Source organism: Felis catus, chromosome C1 (assembly GCF_018350175.1).
Source record: "Felis catus isolate Fca126 chromosome C1, F.catus_Fca126_mat1.0, whole genome shotgun sequence".
Taxonomy (NCBI): domain Eukaryota; kingdom Metazoa; phylum Chordata; class Mammalia; order Carnivora; family Felidae; genus Felis; species Felis catus.
This window is the reverse complement of record NC_058375.1, coordinates 162,994,382-163,020,594: the sequence shown is the minus strand read 5'-3', so window position 1 is coordinate 163,020,594 and position 26,213 is coordinate 162,994,382. Positions and strand designations below refer to the sequence as shown.

Below are 26,213 nucleotides of genomic sequence, written 5' to 3'. Positions count from 1 at the left end.
TCAGTTACTATTCTGTCGGCATTACTAAGGCACGATCAGGTTTCAGGCATACATCACTAGCCAGAACCGTTCAAGGACCTCCCTGCCACGCAGGGGTATAGGAATTCCCCATGTGTTGACTCTGAACTGTGCACAGGTGTCCATCAAGGAGAGTCTCAGCTCAGATCCAGTCTGACTCCCATTATCCTAGAGGGATGACAACCCCGTTTGCAAGTCTCTGCCCAGAGAATGAATGAGGACAACCCTGTCATCCTTCCAATTGGTGGTTATGGAGTCAGGATGAAAAACCATCATTAGGAAGGCTGTGGCTAAGCCTCTGAACTGGAGGGGAGCACCTAAGGTGTTGACAAAGTAGTGTCGTTAAGACCATCTACACTGTGGGTTTTCAAAGGTAAATGGAGGAGTTTCCAGAGCATAAATCCCCGGCTCAAGGAATGTTGGTCTCAGTAATAGCATGTTTTGCCTTTATGACCCAGATGGACCAGCCGAGACTTTGCAGCAGTTTCATAAAACACTTTGTGACTGTCCCTGACTTAAAAGCTTTTCTTTTACTTAGAGAAGTGATGTGTATCACTTATGTTCTGAAATAGTGAAGCCCATCTACATAAGAATTCTGAGTTTGCTATATAAGCAGAAAATCGGTACACATATGGAGATAATCTTTGATGATACGCTACAGTCCTAAATCATGTTTGAAAGAAATGTTTTGGAACCTTTATGACAGTAATAATATGAAGGAAAAGGAAAGAGAAAATCATTTATCCCCTCCCCTACCTGCCCGCATTAGTACCCTCCACATCTTGTTGTACATAAAGGGCAGGAATTGAAAGAAAAGCCTTGAGGAGATTTTTCATTTTTATGTTATGTCTTGTCCTTAAAAGCATTATATTCTGTGTGATTTGAGCCATATTAACGTATAAGAACAACTCATTTTTTTTAAATGTGGAGGTTAGCATTTGAATTAGTTCTGTTTTCTGTGACAATTCTTAGATCCAAAGTGGCTCATCCAGATCTTGGAGCCATCCACTTTTTAAAAAAAATTTTTTTTCCAGAGCCTGACGCGGGGCTCAAACTCACGGACCGCGAGATCGTGACCTGGCTGAAGTCGGACGCTTAACCGACTGCGCCACCCAGGCGCCCCTTGGAGCCATCCACTTTAAAACAGAATACAAAGAATTAAGAATTTAAAGAGAGAGAGAATGAACTCTGATAGGTTAAATAATGGCTCCCTAAAGAAGTCCTTCCTGATTCCTGGAACCTGTGACTATGTCATTTTTTAATGGCAAAAGGGACTGTGATTAAAGTTAAGGGTTTTGAGATGGGGAGATGACCCTGGATCGTTGGGGTGGACCTAGTTTAGTCACAGTCATAAGGGTCCTTATAAGAGGGAGGCAGAGTCAGAAAAAGGGACAGAGCAGTGGTCAGAAAAGAGAGAAGATGCTATGCCACTCGCTTCGTAGATAGAAGGTGGCAGCCACAAGCCAAGGAATGCAGACAGTCTCTAGAAGCTGGAAAAGGCAAGGAAAGAAAACATTCTCCTCTGGAGCCTCCAGAAGGAGTACAGGCGTGCTAACACCTTGGTATCAGCCTAGTGAAACTGATTTTAGACTTCTGACCCCCCAGAACTATAACGTAAATTCCTACTGTTGTAAGCCACTGAGTTAATTTGTTACAGCAGCAATTGGACACAAATACGCCAGCCACTAAACATTTAAGATATGACTCCCAAAGAAAAAGGGCAGGCGAACTGCCCGTCCGAAAAGAGATTTACTTATCTGCTTTCGATTCTTGCAAGAGCTCATTTTGTCCTGGTTTCTTTTTACAAAATCCACCAAGACAGAAGAGCTTGTCAGGAATTTTTAAGGGAGCATCTGCCAAAAGCATCAGTTTTGTCTCCCGCACCGCCCCCCCCCCCCCCGCCCCCAACGCTTTTTTGAAACATCATGCAAAGCGTTGGGTGGTGTTCCAGTCACCAGGCTGGCAAAGTTAGTGTAGGAATCAGACTGTATCCGGCTAATAACAGGCAAGTTGGCCCTTCAGAACTGAAAGCTCTGGGCTTCACTGCTAAGCACGCTGCAGCCAAAGAGGACAAGCAAGGGCCAGTCAGGGCGGACATGGTCTTTCTAAAACCTGGCACCGAGATTCAGTGGCAGGCATTAAACGTCCTCTTCATCTACAGTGTCTCCCTCCCTCCAACATTCTTTATAGAGAGTAAAGTAATGTTGCAGGGGAGTATGGAACTGCAGCTTGGGAGTGGTACTCCTTTCACTAAAATATTTATGAACACACTAGTTTTTAAAAGCAAAGTTCACAGGATTGTCATTCAGACAATAGTTTCCCTAAGCCATTTTTCCTTTCTTTATGAAATGTAAGCTTTACAGGTTAAAATAATCTATTGTTACATAATCACTGAGATTGCCAAACACCCCTCCCACCCAAAAGATCGTGATTATTCCACCAGCATTCCTGAATTGTTTTCACTTTAGCCTTGCCAGAATATTCTAAGAATTAAGCCAGATAATAATTGTTGTAAATCACACATCAACTTAGTATTGGTTCTTTATTCAAGAGACTCTGTTTTTCCAGTGTGTCATAGGCATTGCTGTCACCCCCAGCAGAGAACGGCAATTGCACTTTTCTAGTAATAAAGTGTATCCGTTGCTTAAAGTATATAAGCCCTTAGCTTTTAGGTTGAAGAAAAGCAGTGGAAGTATTTTAATTACTCCTATGATTGGCTGCACCTAAAAAGTTCTGTCTGTCCTTACAAGCTAGTGAGAAATTGATTAGACTTGCCTAGAAGCTTCACATAGCGATATTTTCACAATATCCCAAAGAGCAAAGTATTCCTTAATTTTGCTTATGAAAATAATGACTTCTGTTAGTCAGAGAAAGACAAATATCATATGACTTCACTCAAATGAGAAATTTAAGATACAAAACAGATGAACATAAGGGAAGGGAAGCAAAAATAATACAGAAACAGGGAGGGGGACAAAACATAAGAGACTCTTAAATATAGAGAACAGGTTGCTGGTGGGGCTATGGGAAGGGGGATGGGCTAAATGGGTAAGGGGCATTAAAGAATCTACTCCTGAAATCACTGTTGCACTATATGCTAACTTGGATGTAAATTAAAAATTAATTATAAAAAACATTTTAAAAATAATGACTTCTGATACATATTAGAATCAGACTATTCCCACTTTTCCTAGATGGGGAGTCAGGGAGGGGGAACATCTAAGAGATAGGTTTTAGAATAAAACTTTTATTTGCAATTATTAAAAATATGAACAGTCAGAACATATGACTCCTGATCTTGGGGTCGTGAGTTTGAGCCCCATGTTGGGTGTAGAAATTACTTAAAAAAAGATTTTTAAAATAAATAATATACAAACACTCGTAGAAAACAACGAGAAGTTATCTTTCCTTACAAAACACACATTAACATTTCCCCTTAATCCTATCAATATAAATAATATCAGCTATTTATTTCAAAAGATAGATTTTTGTGCCTTCTAGATATAAATCATGTTATATCTTTTGGAGAAATCAAGCCCCAGGAAATCTGAAATCTGAGAGTAGCTTAAAGTTAGTAGTCTAAGTAATTTATAGAGCATTTATAAAGGACAGAATAAAATGTGATTTGAATCTTTTCTTTTTTTCTTTCATATGGTTTAGTGTATGCTTATTAACTGGAAGGACTGGGAGGGGGAAATGTGGTTTAATTGTAACATAAAAATTACCTACTCAACCAAGAGATGCGACAAATGAAACGATCTTTTATGGACTTTTGTTGTTGTTGTTTATAGTGTAGAGCTTCCTTGGGAGAAATGGAACTATATAGGAGTTATATGACTTTAATAAATAAGTATGATAACCAAATAAAGTCTTAATGGCAAACTGAAATACTGACATACTGCCAGTGCCTGCAGCAGGGATTTTCAGAGCAAGCTCAGAGCTGGTATATTGCACCACGACTTAAGGGTATAAAGAGGCTTTATTTGCATGACTTTGCCCTGTCCTTTGGTCATCTGACGGACTTCATAACCAATCCTGCCAAAAATGTGGCCTCTGAAATTTATTTCTAAAATTGGGCAGAATATGTTGTCCCATAGTTTAATCTTATTCAAATGGAAGAAAGAATATCAATTTACAAAACATTGCCCTCTTCCTGAATTCCTAAATCTGAGCTCAATCATCACTTGGTGCACTTTCCAATGAGTCACAAATCATCTTAGGAACCTGATGTTTAAAAGTGGTAGAAAGCTCCAGATACTCAAAGGAAAAAAGTTGGTGTCAATATCAGACCACTAGTTCCATTCATGTTTTGATGTTGTATAGCTGCATCAGAATTTTACTCTTTTGCTTTCTAATGGTTTTCCATGTAGAGTGTATACATAGGGAGAGAATATGACAAAAACAAAGTATAGTGGGTAGGTTTTATCTCTGCTTTAAAAAAATTTTTTTTAATGTTTTATTTATTTTTAAGACAGAGAGAGACAGAGCACGAATGGGGATGGGGCAGAGAGAGAGAGGGAGACACAGAATCTGAAGCAGGCTCCAGGCTCTGAATCCCTATACAGTATACCTGAAACTATGTCACCTTGTATGTTAAGTAACTAGAATTTAAATAAGAACTTAAATAAAAGTACACTGATATTTAAAAAGTCCGTGCCATATATGTACATATATCTACATATATAACAGTAAAATACAACGTCTTTTAAAAAGTATATACAACAAATCATGGATAAAATAAACATTATTGAATAAGAGATTGAAAATAGCAAATTCATCTTCAGTGCTGAAACCGTCTCTCAGAACCCATGATATACTGCTGGTGAAAAGTGGCATGCATCAGTCAGTGGGAGCAGCGCGGGCTGGGAATCGGGAAGCCAAGGTTGCATCTCAGTTCTACCACTTTCTGGCTGAGGAATCTGAACGAGTCATTTAGCCTCTTGGACCTTTGTTGCCTTTGTCTGTCCAGTAAAGACACTGGGATAGGTTGTTACCAACAGCCCTTTCCAACTGGATCTGTCACTTCTTTGTACACTTAGAGTACGAGGCACATCAACGTGAATATTAAATTATGAAGCTTTGCTGACTTTTATCCATTTAAAATACTATGTAGGAGTTCTTCCGGAACTTGCTTCTGGACAAGATGAATAAATATGTTGTGTTTTATCCCTCGCAATAATTACAAAAGACCCTGTACGCAATACATACGCTTCAACTATCAGAAGACTCTGGAAGTGGAGAAAAGCAGGCAGGCCAACTCAAGGAACCCAGCAGCAAGTTTCCCGGTGGTCTTTGTTTTCCTTTAACCTCCCATGTATCTAGAGAAGCTCACAACCCATAAATGCCAACAAGCACAGACACAAAATCATCCCAAGTAAAGCCTGCTTTTCCTAGCCAAAGCCCTGGGAAAAGGGTAGGCCAGCCAGGGCAGGCATCTTTTAGCCATTCCTGCCCTTCTCGAGGTGAACGTCATGAAAAAGCCACAGTGCTGCTGCTGCAGCCGTTGCCTATGGGCAGAACCCTGTTTTCACCCCCGCCCCCCCAATAACAGGAGTACACCTCTCTCCTGGCAGTCTGTGAGTGGAGCCCTATGTTTCAGCACCACCTTGCAGGAAGAGAAGGTACCCCTCCTGGCTCAGCCTGTGAGTAGGACCTGGACTTTCATCCCCACCCTGTAGTAAGAGCAGCACCCTGTCAGCCCAGGACTGTGGTAGAGTCCTGTCTTCATCCTGACCTGCAGTAATGAGGCAGCTGAGACCATGATCAGAGCTCCTGTCTCCCATGCCTACAGCACTCCTTCTCAACCAGGTTTCTGGGCACACCCTGGCTTCCGTCTCCACCCCGCAGTAACTAGGAGGTTGCCCTCTCCCTCCCCAGAATGTGGGGTAAAGTCCTGCCATTAGGGTGACGTACAAGTAGGGTAGGCAAAATAGCATTGCAGTCGCATCACAGAGGCTTTGTAAACTAGTTTGATATTTGAACCCTGACCTACAAAAATGAGCCAGGACTTGCATTCTAAATCTAAAGAGGTTAACTATCAGCTGCAATGGAAGGAACCAGAGTCCTGGAGGACTCGAAATATCCAGGATTCAGTTCAAAATTACACTTCATACCAAGAACCAGGCAAATTGCAACTCGGATGAGAAAAGACAGCAGATGTACCACTATTGAGATGACGTAGATGTTGGAATTATTAGACAAGGAAATTAGCTATCATAATAATGCTCCAACAAGCCATTATAAACACTCTTGAAACAAGTGATAAATAGGAAATAGAAAATAAAGATAAAAAAGTAACTACTGTAAATGGAAATTTTAGAACTGAAAACCTTATTACCAGTAAACTCACCAGATGGGCTCAATACCAGAGACAGAGGAAGGAATTGGTGAACCTGAAGATAGATCAATAGAAATTATCCAACGCAAACAAGAGAAAGAAAATAGACTTTAAAAAGTGAACTGAACCCCAGAGACCTGTAGCCAAATAGCAAAAGATTTAACATTTGTGTTGTTGAAGTCCCAGAAGAGGGTAAAGAGAGACTGAAAACATACTGGAAAAATTAGTGGCTGAAAACTCCTCAAATTTGGTAAAAGCAGAGAAAAATTCAGTACTTCTTTGGAGACATTTTTATGTAATGAAATGTATTCGAACAGTATAGATGAGGAAGCAGCTCTAACTCCAGTCACCCAGGTCCTTTTCAGGACCTGGCATTCACATGTGACAAACAGAACCGGCCCAGAATTCAACTTAGCTTCTGACCTTAAGCTGATCGTGACAATACCGCGTAGCAAACCCTGGGGCGCTAGGTAGAAAGGGCCTCTCAGAAACTTCCATTCTTCTCAATAATGACAACGACAACATAGTCTTGGTAAACACTTCTAATCTACTCCGTGTCAGAAAGTACATATCCTGGGGCGCCTGGGTGGCGCAGTCGGTTAAGCGTCCGACTTCAGCCAGGTCACGATCTCGCGGTCCGTGAGTTCGAGCCCCGCGTCGGGCTCTGGGCTGATGGCTCAGAGCCTGGAGCCTGTTTCCGATTCTGTGTCTCCCTCTCTCTCTGCCCCTCCCCTGTTCATGCTCTGTCTCTCTCTGTCCCAAAAATAAATAAACGTTAAAAAAAAAATTTAATAAAAAAAAAAGTACATATACTAATACGAGAGCCTTACGTGAACCTAATAATGGATAATAGAGCTAATAATAAATATTATTCCTATTTTACATAACTGACACACAGGAAAGGTAACTCACTTGAAATCACATAGCTAGTAGATCATAGATCTAATTGTAAGTTTTAGAGGTTATATAAAACATTACAGCGTTCAGGGGAAAGAAGGTCTTTTCTGTGGCCATTTTGCCATTGATTTGCCTTACGATTGAGTCAGAAATCTTATCTGGGGCTAACAGATATAAAGAGGAATTGGGGTTTGGGGTCGTGCAGTCATTTGGACATTGTCTAACTATTGCAGAATGTCGTTCGGGCATTTCCTCAGATAATACAGATCAAACTCTTTGCTCTGGCAGCCTTTCTGTATTCAGAGAAGCAGCTGTTATTCTTTAGTGATGATCATGTTCGCGCACCTGATGGCACTGGCCATGCCATCTCTAGTTCTGCTCCCTTACGCACAGTTGTGCAGAAACTTAGTTTCCTTCTGCACCTAGCCTGCTGTTGCGCATAGGAGGTGGAGATGCACTCCCTTAGTGACTCAGCGTCACCACCGGCCTCGAGTTCTCATTGCACTTTGGCAGTGTCTGCACACTTAACGAAAGAACGACTCCGGGCATGACTTTTCAGCTAACGTTCCTTACCTCTCTTTTTATCGTTCCTGCCGTGACATAACAAGGTTGCGGCTTTACCGAGTCATTATGATGATGAGAGTCACCAACGTTTGTCTCATGGTTTATACCGAGCAGAGCATCTTGAATGCATCGGCCCATTAACAGTTTTGCGAGGTAAACGCGGTGCTCCCCTCTCTGCCGAGAGAGCAAGCAAAACTAAGCTCGCCCGGTGACCGCAGGCAGCAGTCACGTCACGTAAGATTTTCAAATTGGTGTCATTAAGACCTGGATATAATTGCATCAGATTTATAAGAGGTCAGCATCAAGTTCTTATGAAAAACATCAATGAGTTATGTTTTTAAAACCTTAAAGATGGCATTTCTTTTAGTTAATTACTCAGCTGTGATTTGCCCCTCTTCATCCTAATTTGGCAAGATATTTGTATTCCTCTGTCCCTTCTCAAATTCCACTGCGCTCTTCTTGTTGACAATCAAAGGTCTCAAAATATTCACTAGAAGATGTTGGAGTTCTGGCATCTTCGACACGATAACCCAGTAAAATTACAAAGCAGAGGACAAACTTCAATAGAGGCAACATGGTATGGGTGCTAAACCCGTGGACCCTGAATCCTTCGTAGGCTTAAATCTCAGCTCCGCTGCATGCCAAATGCACGGCCGTAGGTAAATTACATAACACCTCTGTGCTTGGTTTCATCACGTTTATACAATGAGAAGAATGACGATCCCTATTTCGTAGAGTCTTGTGAACTTGATGGAAACAATGTAAAGCACTTGGAATAGTGCTTGGCATCAGTGAACTGGTGCTAATAATAAAACGATAACTGTGGCTATTTCTAGCCACCAAATTTATTATCTACAGGGTTATGAACAGATACGAATATGAGTAGCACAATTTTAAGAGGGCCCTGGGATGCTCTTACTTTTGGAGGTCTGATTTCTCTTCATATCAAATATGTTAAAATGGAATTCTGTATCCCACATCAAATATAATTTTGTGTAAGTTTAAAGAAACGGATAACTTTTAGTCGCCTGCATTTTGTAGATATCTAAACACTTATTAATTTCACTCTGTCTGGGGGCGCCTGGGTGGCTCAGTCGGTTAAGTGTCCGACTTCGGCTCAGGTCATGATCTGGTGGTTCACAAGTTCGAGCCCCACGTCGGGCTCCGTGCTGACAGCTCGGAGCCTGGAGCCTGCTTCCGATTCTGTGTCTGCCTCTCTGTCTGACCCTCCCCCCGTTCGTGCTCTCTGTCTCAAAAATAAATAAATGTTAATTTCACTTTGTCTGAATTGGTTCTCTCCTGGGATCACACAGCAAATAAATGATGAAGCATGAGCTAGAATTCTCGTCTTCTGACTTAAAACCAAAATTTTCCAAGAGAAAAGATGGGAAGAATGTTTTTCCACTCTTCAGAAACTGTTGGAAGCTAGCCCCCTTCAAAGCCTAATTCAAGCTGGATGGTGGGAGTGTCTTTTGCTAAAATAAACACTCCAGAATGCCCAAAAGTCTGAAAACATTGATGAATTTTTCCTTTCTATATTCTTTATTTAGATTGTGGTTTGAATGTTCATAAGCAGTGTTCCAAGATGGTCCCAAACGACTGTAAGCCAGACTTGAAACATGTCAAGAAGGTATACAGTTGTGACCTTACCACACTCGTGAAAGCCCATATCACCAAGCGGCCAATGGTGGTGGACATGTGCATCAGGGAAATTGAATCCAGAGGTGAGGCGTTGCCCGTGTGGTTCAGCACTCATAATTCACCATGAATGCAAGCTCTGATGCCCTTCTGGGTACCTCATGGCATAACCCAGTTGTCTTCTTCAGTAAGTTTAGAGGGAGAGGATTTCAGACGTCAAATGATCTGAAAGTCTGAAATGAATTAAGTTAAATAATTCGCCAGCTTGATTTTAAGGTACATTGAGCTAGTTCTAGGAAATATGCTTAAATATTTTTTTATGAATGATGATGCTTCTTGTCTATAAAAGATGACATGTAGATACCAATTCATTTTTCACTTTTTGCATTTTTCTTAGGTCCAAGAAGCAAAGGTGTAAATGCTCTATTAAAACCGTCCCAAACCAAAAAACAGAACTGCACCCTAGTTATTCTTTCCCATTTGGGAAAGACTGGTACAGGCCTATTAATATGGTTTATCTTAGTCTTCTGTTATGTAAAATAATTTATGGTATAATTGAGGTGACGAATGATTTCCCTGAAGACTCAACGTATTTGATCTAATTAGACACAGTGATGAGCCAGATTACAGATATTCAGGCAACAGTAAGCCAGAGTTTAAAGTCTGTGAGTGAAATGGTTTTATTTTAGGAGAAAATATGAAGAGGTTTCTAGACAAGTACATTTAATCATTCTTTCTGACACATTGCTTGCCTAACCTGAAGTATGGGAAGAAGTTAAAACTTGAAGAAGGAAAGACATAATTTCCAAAGAAACTAATTAGCTCTCTTGCTCTGTTTTTACAGGTCTTAATTCTGAAGGTCTGTATCGAGTATCAGGATTCAGTGACTTAATTGAAGATGTCAAGATGGCTTTTGACAGAGGTATGTTCTTTAGCATGTCCGTTAACTTAGGACAACAATGCTCTCTTCCAGGGAGGCACAGTTCCTTATGTTACTCTGTTCATTATTGGTCTAAGTCATTGGTTATTATACCAAATAAAAAGCGTGTAATTTTACTTTATTACTATATTAAACTGTTACACTTCAAGGTAAGAAAGAAACATAAAATTTAACTATATTACCAGTATCTGAGCATCCAGGGCTGGTCCATGTTCCTCAAAATATATACAGAGCAATTAAATTTACCGGATACCATGGAGAAAATAGGGCAGGGTGGTTGGGGGAATCTAAGTGATTGCAGATCTCAGATTTCCCAGTTTGGAGTTGGCCCACCTAACTGCCTGTCGTCCATGCATTCCATCACCATATTTGATGGAGTGGAGACCCAGTGTAATGACTTAGATTCCCCCACCACAGAATCATTATTGATTTTATTTTAATAAATGCCATAAAGGAAAGTATTAATAACTATGGAACTTAACCTAGTCTGCGGGGTTGGGGGGATGCTGGAGATCAGAAGAGGCTTTCCAGAGAAGTACAGAAGTTGGCCGTATAATGGTTGAATAGCAAAGAAACAGGATATGTAAAGACCCTGGCAATAGAAGAGTCTGTGCAAAGGTCCTGAGGCCTGTCTTTGTCGAGTCCCTGAAAAGTGCTAGGACTTAGAGAGCAGGAACTGAAAGGAGAGTGGACTAATATACAATGAATACACTATCTTACTATAGAAAAAATTAGTTGAATGGTAGAAGGTTCTCAGATCAACCTCCAAATTCAGTTTAACACATCATGTAGCTGAACTATAAGATTGGTGACTTTATTTTCCAAACCCAAAATTGGACATGTACCCTATAATGAGACAGGACATCTGAAATTTGGATTTTCATAAAAAAATAATGATAGTGGAAATAGGAACCATGTGGCAGGAGAGAATACCAGCATTCTTTCTTTTTTCCTGAGTAAAAGTTTTGATAGAGATGATAACTTGTCTTTATAATTCTTCTGCCTTCATGTTCTCCTCTCCCTTTCCCCAGGTCTCTAGGCACCTGTACACTTCCCCAAGATCCCCCAGTGGAGCGATCTAATTGCTTTTTCCTCCCAGAATGCATTCTACCCCAATTTGCACTGCCATTGTATGTGATTTCAACACAAGTGTGAAAAACAGATACTGGTGATCTAATTCACACTGGAGTGTGAATGTCTGATAGGCCATGGTATTTCACATTTAAAAGAGGCTTCTTTAAAGAAAAATACATTTTGCTAAAGTAGTTTTAGGGTTCCAGTTTTAGGTTAACATTAGTTCTAGGTTACAAAATTTCACAGAAAGTGCAGAGATTTCCCATATGACCTCTCCTCTTGTTCCCCTCCCCCCCATAGTTTCCCCTATTAACATCTTGCATTAATACAGGACATTTGTTACAATTGATGAACCAACACTGATACATTAACTAAAGTCAGTAGTTTGAAGTTCAGTCTTCGTGTTGTACAGTTCTGTGGGTTTTGGCAAATGCATAATGTCATATAGCCACCCTTATGGGGTCACACTATGAGGTATCACTTTCACTACCCTAAGAATCGTCTGTGCTTTACCTGTTCTCCCTTTCTCCCGCTGAACCCCTGACAACCTCTGTTCTTTTTACAGACTCCATAGTTTTGCCTTTTCCAGAATGTCAGAGTTGGAATCATAAGATATGTAGCCTTTTTTTGGCTGATTTCCTTTATTTAGCAATCTGCATCTAAAGTTCTCCCATGCCTTTTCCTGGCTTGATAGCTCATTTCTTGTTGTTGCTCAATAATATTCCTTTGTCTGGGCAGATCACAGTTTATTCACCTATTGAAGGACATCTTGATTACTTCCAAGTTTTTAGCAATCATGAATGAAAGTGGCTTAAATATTTGTGTGCACGTATTTGTGTGGACGCAAGTAGTTTCCATCTCCTCTGGATAAATACCTAGGAGTGTGATGGGTGGATTACATATAAGACACTGCCTTTCCTCCCAGGTGGCCGTCCCATTTTGCATTCCCACCAGCAACAACGTCGAGTTCCTGTGGCCCCTGCACCGTCTCCAGCATTTGTCACCAGTTGTCATTTTAGCCATTCTAATATCTGTAGGGAAGAGGCTGCTTTTTAATGGATAGCGCTCGTTCATAAGCCAAATGGAATAAAAGAAGCCTAGTATAAGATGTAGCTCAGAGTCGGCACTAATTAAATCTTCAGTAGATGAACGTTCAGATATTTTAACCAGTTACTAAATGCAGGAGAGTAAAAGAAGTCTTAAGGCCCAGCAACCCTAAAATACTCCTCTGTGTTATAACTTCTTCTCTTGTTATTTCAAGACTCTCAAGTTTTGTTTCGTTTTACTCTCATACTTCTCACTGTGTGCCTACACGTAGGGCTCAGACAACATCCAGACGTCATGTGTCAGGAGCCTGGGGTGAGTCAAAGGTGGCCTTTTGTAAATTAGGAGTGCCTCTGTTGTTATTTTTCACATTTCTCTAGGTTTATTTTAAAAAGAAAGAGAAAGCAATCCTACATTACTCCCCTAGGACGTCTCAAGTACTCGTGGAATTTACCAACACTGCTGTTGATCTCAGCCCTCTCCTACTCCCCCCCCCCGCCCCTTTTAATTAGACCTGGAAAGCTAAGTAACTTCAGAAAAGAAAATTCAGAAGAACAGATTTGGCTTTTCACAGAAAATTGATCACTTGTATATATCGGCACACTGAATTTGATATTAAAAAAACCCGACGCATTGATGATCTCGAAAGACCGTAACACAACATGTGTTACTAAAACAGTGCTGTGCGTCCAGATAGTTACTCGTATGTTTCTTTTTAACATCCTTCAAAGATGGCGAGAAAGCGGACATTTCTGTGAACATGTATGAAGATATCAACATTATCACTGGTGCGCTGAAACTGTACTTCAGGGATCTACCAATTCCGCTCATCACATACGACGCCTACCCTAAGTTTATAGAGTCCGCGAGTAAGTATGAAGGGCACGCGTTCCAATAACCTGACAGACTCCCCCCTCATGGTGATCCCTTCTCCGGTTTTTCCTGCTGAGTTTCTTGAATGCATATTATGTATTTCCCCCTCGCCTCTCCCCTCGGTTAATACACTCACAGAAATTTCGAACTCCTCTCCCATGTAGGTTATTTATGACTTCTGCCATCAGAAGCTTCTTTGTAACGTGCTAACCCTCATTTACCAAAGTAAGGCTTATGCCAGAGCCCCTTAGAGATGCCCCAATGCTTCTGCAGAATAAAAATGAATAACTAGGAAAATAAAATTGAAGAACAGGGCCAAACTATTTTGTTATTAGATTCAGCTCAGCATAAAAGTTACTCTGTCAGATCTCATAAAAGTTTCTGAATTCTCACTCTCAATTTCTATGCATATCCTGTGACAGACCATTAACAAACAGTTTGTAAACTGGCACCGGGCCGTCGATCATACTTTAAGGAGCACTGTTTTAGATCAAGAAGTGATTTTTTTTTAAGTTCTAGTTGAGATGCAAATGAGAAAAAGCAAAGGCTCATTTGCCAAATGTGTGGTGCAAAAATCATACCTGTAATTCACACTTCCTTTTTTTAAAGAAAGGAACTTTTAACAGATTTTAAGTGTTGGCATTGCCATTTTTTAAGAAAAGATAGGCTATTTCTGTCCTTTTTCTTCTCTCTTAAAAACCATATGTTGTCTTGATCTTTAAATAATAACATCACGTTCTTAGAACGCTGATTTACTTTTTGACTTTGAAATTTCGTGAAGTACAGACTTGCTTTGTTCTGATTTTTACTTTCCCCTTCAGTGCTTTTGTTGAGAATTTTTGTGGTTGGCTCCATGGAGACCTGACTTCTTGCGGGGAACAGCCAGGAGAGCTACACTGATTTTTACAAATTTCCATGTTAGGAGCCTGAGAGACTAGATCCTCTCCGTGGGAATTTAGCTCTTCCCATTTGGGGATGTATTCAGTGCTGATCACGAAAACCGTCTGGGAGCTTACGGGTTCTTGTTTCGTGGGGCAGACGCTTCCTCCCGAGAGAGAGGAGTCTGATTGCCACCCCTGTCGAGAGCACTCGATACACACTCGCATCACCGAGGGCTGCTCGGTCCCCAGTTTGCTCTGGTCCTCAGGACAGTGGGGGCTCAAGCGGACAGAATTCCTGTCCCCGTGTCGCTTTGGAGTAAAATTAAAACTTGGTTTCTGTGCCCAAGCCCAAGGCACCCCAATAGCAGAGGACGAAGCGGTAATTCAGACCCGCATTCTGAACTCTAGACAGCCGCTTTATCTACTTAGAAGAAACATCCAAGCCTTCCTTACTGGGTTTCGAGGCCTTTTGCCCTCCAGACTCCCAAATTATTTCACCTTCTTTCCCCACACCCATGTCAGTTGCCTCTATTATTCTTCCAAAACATTTGTTAGCGTTCTGAGGTCTGTGTCCGAAACAGCCCCCGTCGGACATCAGCAAACCCCCCATTCTACTTTAGAGAGCTCTTCAAAGCGCAAGGTAGAAACTTTCCTAAATCAAGGTAGAAATTCCTTCTTACAGTGTCACCTATTTTGATGCGTGACTTCCATGACACCAAAACCGTGGCATAATACTCATACACGATATAAATGTTTATTGTGCGTGTTTGCTATTGATCTGATTGTTTATGGAACATTGTGCCCTTGTCCATGTCTCCTCCAGCAGTAGAGTCTGTTCCATTCTTTAGACACAGAGATACAGCCATTCTCTTATCTTTATAGGTAGATAAGGGAGATGAGAGAAACTAAGATTTATAGAACATATACCGGGTGCCAGGAATCACGGTGCACACTTTATAGCCACGATATTTTAATTTTTATCTCTACACCCAGTGGGGTTCCAACTCATTCGTGACCCTAAGATCAAGAGTCGCATGCTCTTCACAGAGCCAGCCAGGTGCCCCACCACGATGTCATTTTAGAAAGGGGATGTCGTGGGGCACCTGGGTGGCTCCGTCGGTTAACCATCCGGCCCTTGATTGTGGCTCAGGTCACGATCTCCCTGTTCACGAGTTCAAGCCCTGTATAGGGCTCCTCGCCGATAGCATAGAGCCTGCTTGGGATTCTCTCTTCTCTGCCCATCCCCCACTCACATGATGTGCAGTCTCTCTTGCTCTCTCTCAAAATAGAGAAACTTCAAAAAAAAAAAACAAAAACAAAACAGAAAGGAGATGTTATAGGGTATAAGTGAATTGTCCAAGGTCTTGTCACTAGTGGAGGTGGCACTGGCATTCAAAGCTCCATCTGTCTGACGCCACAGCCCTTGCTCTCTGCATGCAGCCCACTGCCTGGCTCCACTGGTGGAACAGGAACAGAAGACCTGCCCAGAGAGGGAAGGCAGGAGGGCAGGAACCCCTCCCAAACGATGCACGGTGTTAGCTGACCCTTCCCGGTGCACCTGCTCTTGAGTCTTTTTATCACTGGGTCCCTTAGAAAACCTGGGGCCTGTTCTTTAGGTCTCAGGATTCCCCGGCACTTATCAGCATCTCTTGCCAACAGAAACTCAGAGTGCATATTAAAGCTTTCTCCTGCCAACGCTGTCTGAGCTCCACTCTTGCAGCCTCCCTCAGACAACCTGCACCCAGGAAGCTGGAGGTGCGTGGCTACAGGGAATGAACAAAGGACACAATGGTGGTAGAGGCTGGGGCCTCTCCTTTAAGGGCTTAAAGATCTTCATAATATCCTGGCAACTCCCCCTTGAACTACCTGGAAGTCTGGGACCGCCTAGCCCTTCTTCCTCACTGCCTCTTCCCACCAGTGAAGGGATCGCTGCCCTACAGACAGTACAAGGTGTATGTAGAAGGTGCCTCTCCCAGGCTGCACGGTAAGCCAGCATATGCATGGACGCTTCCTGACCCCGAGGAAAACAGCACTGCCAGGACCCAACTCCTGGTAGGACTCCGTGTGGAAATCTTTCTCTGGCCGAGAACTCTCTGAGCTCTGTTCCCAGAAGATCTCAGAAAAGATGACTCAGTCAGCATGTAGTCTTGAGTGAGTCAGATGAACTCGGCCATAAAACCCAGGGCTCTTTGTCCCAAGCAACTTCAAGTGTCCTGAAGGGAGGTCTGGGATGAGAACTCGCCGAGTGTTCCCCTCCACTCTGCCTCTGATTCACCCCTTATGCTTGGCTGAGTCTTCTTCTTCTTGTACTTGAACATCTCTGCGAGGAACTGGCAGTACGTACCTTAAAAGAGCTTTTAACTAAATGTCGACACAGGTTCAGACCCTCACCACATCCACATTTCCAAACCCTCCTCAGAGGCCATTTCTTCCTCTTCTCGGTTCCGCTCAGCCCCCAGGCCAACTTTCTCTTCTGTGTTCCCGTCACACTTCGCCTGGCCCTTTGGCACAGACTCTTTGCTTCATGATGGAAGGCTGTATTCGTGTCTTGTCTGCCCCATTAGACTAACCCCATTACAAGGGAGAGTTCTGTCGCTTTGTTTTCCTGTAGCACCTGTGACAGTCCTTTCATTTACATCATAGGTGCTCAATAAATTCTTGTTAAATGAGTAAACATGATTTTATATTGAGAACCATAGAATCTTAGACTTTTTGGATATTCTAAAGGGTCACGTTAACTAGATTTCCTTCTACGACACACTCTTTTTTGAAATACCCAGTAACTGCAAGATCACTGCCTCTCTCGGTAGACGGCCGCCAGTGGACAGATATAACCGTCGTAAAGGCCTCCTCGTGCACAACAGAAATCAGCCTGCCCTCGACTCCCGCTGTCGATGGTCTTGATGTGACCCTCTTCCACACGCAAGCCTTTCACACATTTGAAACAGCTGATGCTGTTCGTCTCTAAATACGTTCCATTTTGTCTGTCTTTCTCTTAAATTATGCTGTGGTCTTCGTCAGGCAGAAGATTTGTGTTCTCTGAAAAAATTATGAGTAATACTCCTTTAAGTAGAAAAAAAAAAAAAGAAACGAACTCCAGGGAAGAGCCCGTGTCGATTTGATGTCAGTATATTCAAATGCAGTTTGTCATACGTCCCCAGATTTATATCTCCAGTGTGAACCTCTCCCTGAGCACCGGATTAATCCACAGTCAGGATGATCATGTAGATGTCTGAAAGACACCTCAGGTAGAGCCCTTGACCTTTGCCCCCAAACCCCTCCCATCCATAATCTTAATGGAGGCGCCATCTTCCCAGTTGCCTAAGCCCAAAGCTTAGCTCATTCTTGATTCTTTTCCTTTTCACACCTCCCTCATCAGGAAATCCTGTGGACTCTACCGTTAAAATAGACCCAGATTCCAGCAACTTCTCATTACCTTCACTGCCACCACTGGTCTAAGCTAGAGTCATTCGTCACCTGGGTTTTTGTAATAGTTACCAGAATGGTCTGTTTTTACTCTTGCCTTTCCATCGTCTGTTTCCCACATGGCAGACAGAGGAGAGCTACTGTGAGCGCTGTCAGGTCACGTCTCTGCCTCATTCAGAACCTTCCCGTTTCCGCCAGTAAATGCTGAGTCCCTGGAATAGCCTGCAGCACCTGACACAATGCGGTGCCCCGTTACCTCTCTGCCCTCACTCCCTTCCATCCCCCTCTGGCTCACTCCACTACAGCCACGGTTGGCTTCTCACTTTACTCCGACATCGCAAGCATTCTCGCCCCTGGGGACCCTTGCACGGCCGCATCTCTGCCTGGCACCCCTTCCCCTAGATCTCCGTGTGGTCATTCCCCCACGCCCTGAGAGTCTTCACTCAAGACCGTCTTTCTCATGAGGTCTGTCATGACCACCCCATTTAAAATCACATCCCACAGCACTGGCTTTGTTCTAATCTAGTATAAACCAGAAGATACATGTTCATTGTTTACTGTCAGCCACGCTCCGAGAGAGAAAGTAAGCTCTCCACGAATGGGGAGTCTTGTTTGTTGCTAGCCCACCAACACAGTCCTTAATTTCATGCCATCTCAAGATTCTCCCTACAAGGATTAATTACGAAAATTAAAAGGAAACTGTGTTAGTCTTTTTTCAACTTCCAGAACAGTATAGTTTCAAATTAATTAGTCCTATGATAAAAAGAAAAAAAAAACTGTAAGTAAATACTAATAGTTTTTGATAGTAAATGGAATTTTAATTCTAGAAATTAAATGATTGAATTTCAGTATCTGATACAGTATTGCTGTTATCAGTTGCTCTTTAAACAGTATTGCTCTTTAAAGATCCAAAGTTTCAAAGACCATGCATCAATTATCATGGCAAATAATACATTGTTTATTACTGAGAAAAGAATCAGGAACCCTGGATAAACTTGGGGCAGAAATTCTAAAATGGCCGATGTTTGAGTTAAAAAGCTTCAGTCACTCTTCATGTTCTGAAGCTTATCGATCTGTGCTACCAATGCTAGGAACTTTTCGCATTCATTTTATATCACTCTTTTTAATGTTTATTTACTTTTGAGAGAGGGAGAGGGAGAGGGAGGGAGAGAGGGAGGGAGAGAAAGAGAGAGAGAGCGCACGCATGCGTGTGAGTAGGTGAGGGGCAGAGAGGGACAATCCCAAGCAGGCTCCATACCAGGAGTGTGGAGCCCACCGCAGGGCTCAAACCCACAAACCATGAGATACGACCTGAGCCAAAGTCGGACACTCAACCAAATGCACTGCCCAGGTGCCCCATACAAGTTTTAACCTGACTCCAGTGCATTGCCATCGAGTTGGATTTGTCTTTTGAGTTAGAAAACTAGACATCCTGGTTTTGTGTCTTGAATGATACTGGTGGTCAGATGCGGCCTTCCAGAATTTCAAGGCTGCTATCCTGATGAAGACGCAACAGTTTGGGGTCCCCTTCCGGTTGCCCTGCAACCCAGCATTTAAGGGCACCCTGTCTTCCTGACATTTGAGAAGCAGGAATGTGCTAGGGTGCTCTTTTTGAGAGCTCAGAATCACAAACATGTCTGTTGTTTCTGATTATGGAAATGATGAACTCAACGCAATCTGCGACCTCAAAAGGAGTGTGCTGGGGTTTTGGCAACACAGCGGAACTAAAATGCCCAAATGAAGATTGTTCCCTTTAAAGTTTACACCTTTGGAAGAGCCACATTTACTTCAGGGACCCTGTTGTCACTCCAAACATTTGGAATTGCCTTCAAATTCTGCATTTCATTCTCCTGAATGTCCGAAGTAGAATATTTTTGTGCTTTGAGGGTAGATTTGACTTTTTTTTTTATAGAAAAGTAAATTAAAACCAAGGAAATAAATACTGGATGATACATTCCTCATTTAAAAAGAAAACAGAATATCAATTAAGACTTTGGCAAAGGCTGCAAGGGGCAATGGGGTGGCATAGCTTATGTACTGTTGCTGAACAGCGTTTTTCAAAATATTTTGAGTAAATTAGCATCCCTTAAAATGTCTGTAATGCTGTAAGATGACTTCATTTGAATGTCTGAGTTCTTTTTTTTTAAACATTTGTTCATTTTTGAGAGACAGAGACAGCGTGCAAGCAGGGGAGGGGCAGAGAGAGAGGGAGACACAGAATCCAAAGCAGGCTCCAGGCTCCGAGCTGTCATCACAGAGCCCGACGCGGGGCTCAAACTCACGAACCGCAAGATCATGCCCTGAGCCAGAGTCAGACGCTCCACCGACTGAGCCACCTGGGCGCCCCAAAATGTCTGAGTTTTTAATCTGTGTGTCGCTGTGTCTGAGTTCCTTATAGTCACATCCTATCTATCCAGTGTCCAAATTCCACGGTTACCAGACTCTTAAGACAATCGAGTGGGTGCTGCCCCCAAAAGTCCCAGTAAATGGTGTTGCCACAATGGTACTAAGCCTTTTGGAAATCCAAGACTTGAACCTTAAAAATATTTTCCAAAGCTGTGGGCAAGGATCTGTGAGAAAGCCTTTCTTACCAGTTTTAGAAGATCACCACAAGAATAGAATTCAGTGAACCATTTATACCAGTTGTCCGTTAAAGTTCTTCTCCTTGGTATTCAACTTGCTATTTTAGAAATTATGGATCCCGATGAGCAATTAGAAACCCTTCACGAGGCACTGAAGCTCCTGCCGCCCGCTCACTGCGAAACCCTGCGGTACCTCATGGCGCATCTAAAGAGGCAAGTTACAGACTTTGAAGCTTATACTTGCACTGTATCCAAATGTTAAGAATCAAGTGAAACCAAAGGTGAAAGAAAGGACAAATTGTTGCATGAATAAAGAAATGCACAGGTTGGGAAGGAATGCTAAAAATGTTCTGCGCTACAGCGCTGAATGCAGACTCGATCCTGACGTAAACGGATTTGCAGTTCCCGTGTAGGTTTGCAAATAGGTTAGAAATACTAGTGTTCTGCCAAGGACAGGCAGTGATTTTTGTGTGGAAAGAGAAAAGGTTGTAGCTGTAAGGACATTAGCATTAGCATAATAAAGAGCAAAGCAACTCGCCAGAAGGCTCACTTTCCTTCTAGCTCTAAGATAGGCACTTCGCTCTTGGTGACAGGACTTTAGACTATTGCATCCAGGTCTCCAACACTGAAAACTGCTATAAAAAAAATGATGGAGTACAATAAGGGGTAAAGGGAGGAATAGAAAATAAAATATTTTGGTTACGTCTGGTTTAATGTTTTGAATACATTGATGGTGATAGAACTTCATTTCCCTGCTCTGTCGCTCTCCCATCTCTACCAGTTGAAACAAACGGTTTTAAATTATATGACCAAATTTTAGTGGTTTTGGAGTTTCAAAATATAAAACTAATTAGAAACAAAAAAGACAGAACTTGACGTCTATTTTGTATGCCTCTCAGCATGAGTTCCTCAGAAATGAATATGTAACTGATGGTGCTTTTAACATTTACATGTTTTCCCTCTTTGAAAGCACCATGAGCTAAAACTTTTAATATGCTTACAACTTCACTTGCAAATTCAAGTTTGCTTCATATGTGGATGCAATTAAGGCCTTCACGCTAAGGCAAAGGAATGGCTCCCAAATTATAGTCTGTGCCTTTGCTGTAGCAGTAAAGAGAAGGCGAATGCTAATTCTCGCCGACCAGATCATCTTTATACTATGCCCTCGGCCATCTCTTCATACCGTGGCCACCACTCTCCCCAGATACTCAATAAACTGTTCAACTTACACCAACTCGGCAGACTAGGCAGCCAGTATGGAAGGAGGGCTGATAGAATAATCCAGACAACCCAGCCCCTTCTCCACTACTCGCCAACATAGCCCTTGCAGCCAGCCGTTGCAATAGAATCCGCAGATAGAACCGACCCCACACAGCCTGACACACGAACTCAGACTTGAGCTTCGGTCATCACCGGAAGTTTAACTTATTAATATAATCGGCTTTGAGGAAAGCCCGTACTTGGAAGTTGAGGAGTACAGAGAGAGGAGCTAGCGGACGAGTTGATAAGTGGACCTGGGTTTTGTCGTAGCGCTCCAGCACAGCACGGAACGCCGTGGCTTACGTGAAGGCACGCGCCTTTGCTTGTATTTTTCAGAGTGACCCTCCACGAGAAGGAGAATCTTATGAATGCAGAGAACCTCGGCATTGTTTTCGGCCCGACCCTTATGAGATCTCCAGAACTAGACGCGATGGCCGCGTTGAACGATATACGATACCAGAGACTGGTGGTGGAGCTGCTTATCAAAAACGAAGACATTTTATTTTAAATTTTAGTTTGCGGGGGGGAAAAAAAAAGAAATGTTTTACAGATGAAGGAATGTTTTATAGTAATTTAATTGGCTCTTATAGCTGACTTATTTCTCGGTTAGACGTTATGGCAGATAGCCAGCTTAAAATGAAGGAACTTTCCGTTGTTTTAGTAGCACCGCTCAGCTGTCCTTGTAAAACAGTGAACACACGCTCTCCAGTTCTAGTAATCCCGGGTGTTTATCATGTTAAGAGAAACTCAAGCTATTGCATGATTAGCCCCCTCTTTGGCAAGGGAACCCCATACAAAGGAGACAACAAGCCTGCACCCGCCTCTTCGTCCCGGGTAGTCTGTGGTTGTAATTCAGCATGTTTCGCAGAGTAAATCTGTCGTGACTTCGCTTTTGGGTTCTATGTCATTGGTTTACTGACGCTTCTATAAACATGCACACAAATGGATGAAACAGCACCTCTGACTGCTACATTGCCATAGACTATAACATAAGCCTCCTTTCCTCCGATGCTTTATTTGTGGTTTCTCTTTGTTCTTCTCTGACATAGTCCTTTCTTTCCAGCAAAAGCAAAATGTGTTTTCAGATTTGTTACTTTAGTAAATTATCCACCAATAAAAAAAAAAAAAGTACAATGCAGAGCATTTTCTGTTATTATTGGGTTTCAGTTGCAATTTTGCATTACCTGGCATGCATTTATTAATTTATTAAATTTGGCTTTTAGAAATAAAAACTAGTGATAGCTTGCTTTTTCCCCATGGTTGAGAATATTTGGGGAAAACGTATTTGGCCATTTATTTAATGCTGGGTAAGGTTTTGTGTTGAGTTCCTAAAATAATAACTTAAAACTGCTTAGAATTAAGGAGTGCCTTGGTGACTCAGTCGATTAACTGTCCGACTCTTAACTTCGGCTCAGGTCATGATCTCACGGTTCGTAAGTTCCAGCCCCGGGTCAGGCTTTGCTCTGACAGCGCAGAGCCTGCTTGGGATTCTGTCTCCTCCCCTCTCTCTGTCCCTCCCCCACTTGCTCTCTCTCTCTCTCTCTCTCTCTCTCTCTCTCTCAAAATAAATAAACTTAAGAACTGCTTAGAATTAAAATACCCATTCATTGGGTTTTTCTTCTCGCATACTTCGACAGAAAGCGAGAATATTTTCTCACCTGTTGGTGGGGACGGGGGGAGGGCAGACAGCCGTTCCTTCCAGAGCCATCAGAAGCAGGAAAGAAGACTGAAAAGAGTGACTTCCTAAACGTTTGGTTTGTCAGAAATGCCGTTATCATGCAGTTGAGCTGACCAGGCTTCCTGAGAGGAGTCAGCAGCCAGACGCTTGGCCAAGGGTGGTCTGTGTACATCTAGATGCCAGGAAACCTGGATGGGGTCTGATACTGTGCCTAGCCACCCGCCTGCCTTTGAACTAATGACCCTCCCTCCAGGCTGTTTCCTTGTCTGTTCTGTCCTGCTTTAAAATGTGTAGGGAAAAAAAAAAAGGCGAGGGTTGATGGGGGAGTGCCATTTTTTAGGCAAAAAAAAAAAAAAAAAAGGCAGGCTCAATTGGTTGAGCATCTCTTAATTTCAGCTCAGGTCATGATCTCACAGTTCCTGAGTTCAAGCCCCACATAGGCTCTGCAGTGGCCGTGTAGATCCTGCTTGGGCCCTCTCTCTGCCCCTCTTTCCTCTCTCTCTCTCTCCCAAGATCCTGCTTGGGCCCTCTCTCTGCCCCTCTTTTCTCTCTCTCTCTCTCTGTCTCTCTCTCTCTCTCTCAAAATAGATTTAAAAATTATAATAAAAAGTAGTCAAAAATGTAAGATACATTTTTGGTTTTGCCACTTCAATCCTTGATACTTTTAAGACTATCTCAAAGAAAATGGTAACTGACAGAGATGAGTTTTTCCATATTTGTGCCCCTGGACTATAGTAGGAAGTTGGCAGTTTGCTTTAATGTATATGTTCAGAAAAGTGTGGTTGTTCAAGAGTTAGTCCCTCACGGGGGCACCTGGGTGGCTCCTTCGGTTGAGCGACCGACTTCGGCTCAGCTCATGATCCCATGGGCTGTGAGTTCAAGCCCCACCTCGGGCTCTGTGCTGACAGCCTGGAGCCTGCTTCGGATTCTGCCCCTCCCCCACTCATGCTCTGTCTGTTTCAGAAATCAACATTAAAAAAATTTTTTTTTAAATAGAGTTAGCCCCTCACAGCTGCCTTCTCAACCACAGGGAAAATATCACACTGAACATCAGATACATACGATAGTACAGAGATTTGTGTAACATAGAAGCTTTCTTAAAATGGAGGCCCCTAAAAGGCACTGTACACTTAAGTTGGTGCCCTTGACTCACGAAGGACATTTGTCAGAGAAATCTGATCACGAAAATCTGTCCCTGGATTGGGTAAGGCTACTGAACGGCTATGTGTCCGTGGCTCATGTTCACTTTGGACAAAGCCCTCTTAAAGGAGCCCTTCAGCTGTAAAGAAATAGGCTCTATCGGGATATAGTCACCCTGTGCTCTTCCTCAAAGGAACAGATATGGTTGACTTTCAAGGAATCGCTTTGTTTTCTTTCTGAGAGAAAATTTGTTTATTCTGATTTATTAAAACAAAATATTCCGCCGGGTTACCCAGGGAGAGCCAGGTAGCAGAAATACTTAACACTGTGCATGCCTTCAAGAGGTCTCAAACGAGTGTTAGAAGGCCACAGAAGGATCTGTATATATCATGCTGTGTAACTCACCTCCACCCTTTGTAAGTGTAGAAGTGAGCTCCGAGGTGCTGCGGTAACCCTGCAGCCTTCTCCCAACATGACTGCGTGGGCGTTCAGGGTTAAGTGTGAATAGCACTGGGAGGTTCTAAGGCACCCGATGAATCAATCCCATTTCAATTTTAGACCAAAAGCAGCATATTCTCCATGCGGCTGAAGGGCAGACCTTCAGTGTGTGGGTGCAGGGGACGGGCATGCGCCAGGGTAACTGACAGGCACGTGTTAGAATCCGAGGTCTACCGGGAACACAAGCAACACCCCATCAGAGCAAGTATTAAGCAGGTGTTTAGATAAACCACCGAGTCTTCGGACAAGGTCATCGTTTACCAGCTCTGTTGAACAAGCACAGTAGGTTTCTGAAGACACGGACGTGTGGTTCATCCCCTCGGGACTCGCAGATTCAAATGGCAGCTACATCATCTGTGAGCATTCCTGGACTGCTGGGTGACACTCCTTGAAATAAAGAGACAATTCCTCACTGGTTTAGGAGGAGCTCAGACTCCCATGATTACCAGAATCTGTTATACACATCTCTCTGTGACGAATGGGAGATTTCTTACATCATGACCTTTTACGATGCAAAGTTACTATTTATTTCCACCCCTGGAGTGAAGGAGGAACCAATAAACCTCTCTGATCACCCACAGATTTGGCAGCTCCGTACTCTGCCCTGTAAGATCCATTTCTTCTCAATTTTCTATATATAGTTTTAAAGAAATTATTGAGAAATCAATTTCCCTTCTCTACATTTTCTGTTAGTTTTTAATGCCAGTTAGTTATACCAGCTGGCCAGAGGAAGTCATTCTTCACGGAACTGATATTTAAAATGTTTCTAAGTGGAAGAACGGATGTTTATCAAAATGTTTCTGGTTACTCGATGAGCTCAAATAGAACACCTCTGAATAAATTAGGTTCAGGGTCCCAACACTGTTCGTTTTCAACAAAATATTTTAGAGTTTACAGCCCCAAAGCTGATGAGGTATTATTGATAACTCCATTTAAAGTACAGAAAGAGGGTGCCTGGGTGGCTCAGTTGGTTGAGCATCTCACTCTTAATTTCGGCTCAGGTCATCATCCCAGGGTGGTCTGATCTCAGGTCAGACCCAGGGTGGTCTGATCAAGCCCCGCGTCGGGCTCTGTGCTAAGTGTGGAGCCTGCTTGAGATTCTCTCTCTACCCTTCTGTCCCTCTCCCCTGCTCGCATTCTCTCTAAAATTAAAAAAAAGGGGGGTTGGGGCACCTGGCTGGCTCAGTGGGTTAAGCGTCTGACTCTTGGTTTTGGCTCAGGTCGTGATCTCACAGTTCATGGGTTTGAGCCCCACATCAGGCTCCGTGCTGACAGCACAGAGTCGGCTTGGGATTCTCTCTCCCCCTCTCTCTCTACCCCTCCACTGCTCACTTTCTCCGTCTCTCTCAAAATAAATTAATTT

General features: G+C 42.7%; 1 protein-coding gene across 1 annotated transcript in view; it reads left to right on the top strand.

Annotated features, from left to right (window-relative positions):
- Positions 1 to 22,660, top strand: part of CHN1 (chimerin 1) — a gene marked incomplete at its 5' end in the record, with an annotated part of 48,214 nt that extends 25,554 nt beyond the window's left edge. The window contains 5 exon segments of the mRNA NM_001193650.1: positions 9,367 to 9,540; positions 10,299 to 10,376; positions 13,244 to 13,381; positions 20,382 to 20,487; positions 21,871 to 22,660. Coding sequence (NP_001180579.1) covers positions 9,367 to 9,540; positions 10,299 to 10,376; positions 13,244 to 13,381; positions 20,382 to 20,487; positions 21,871 to 22,042 — 668 coding nt within the window. The 3' untranslated portion in view covers positions 22,043 to 22,660.
- Positions 22,661 to 26,213: the final 3,553 nt, after the last annotated feature.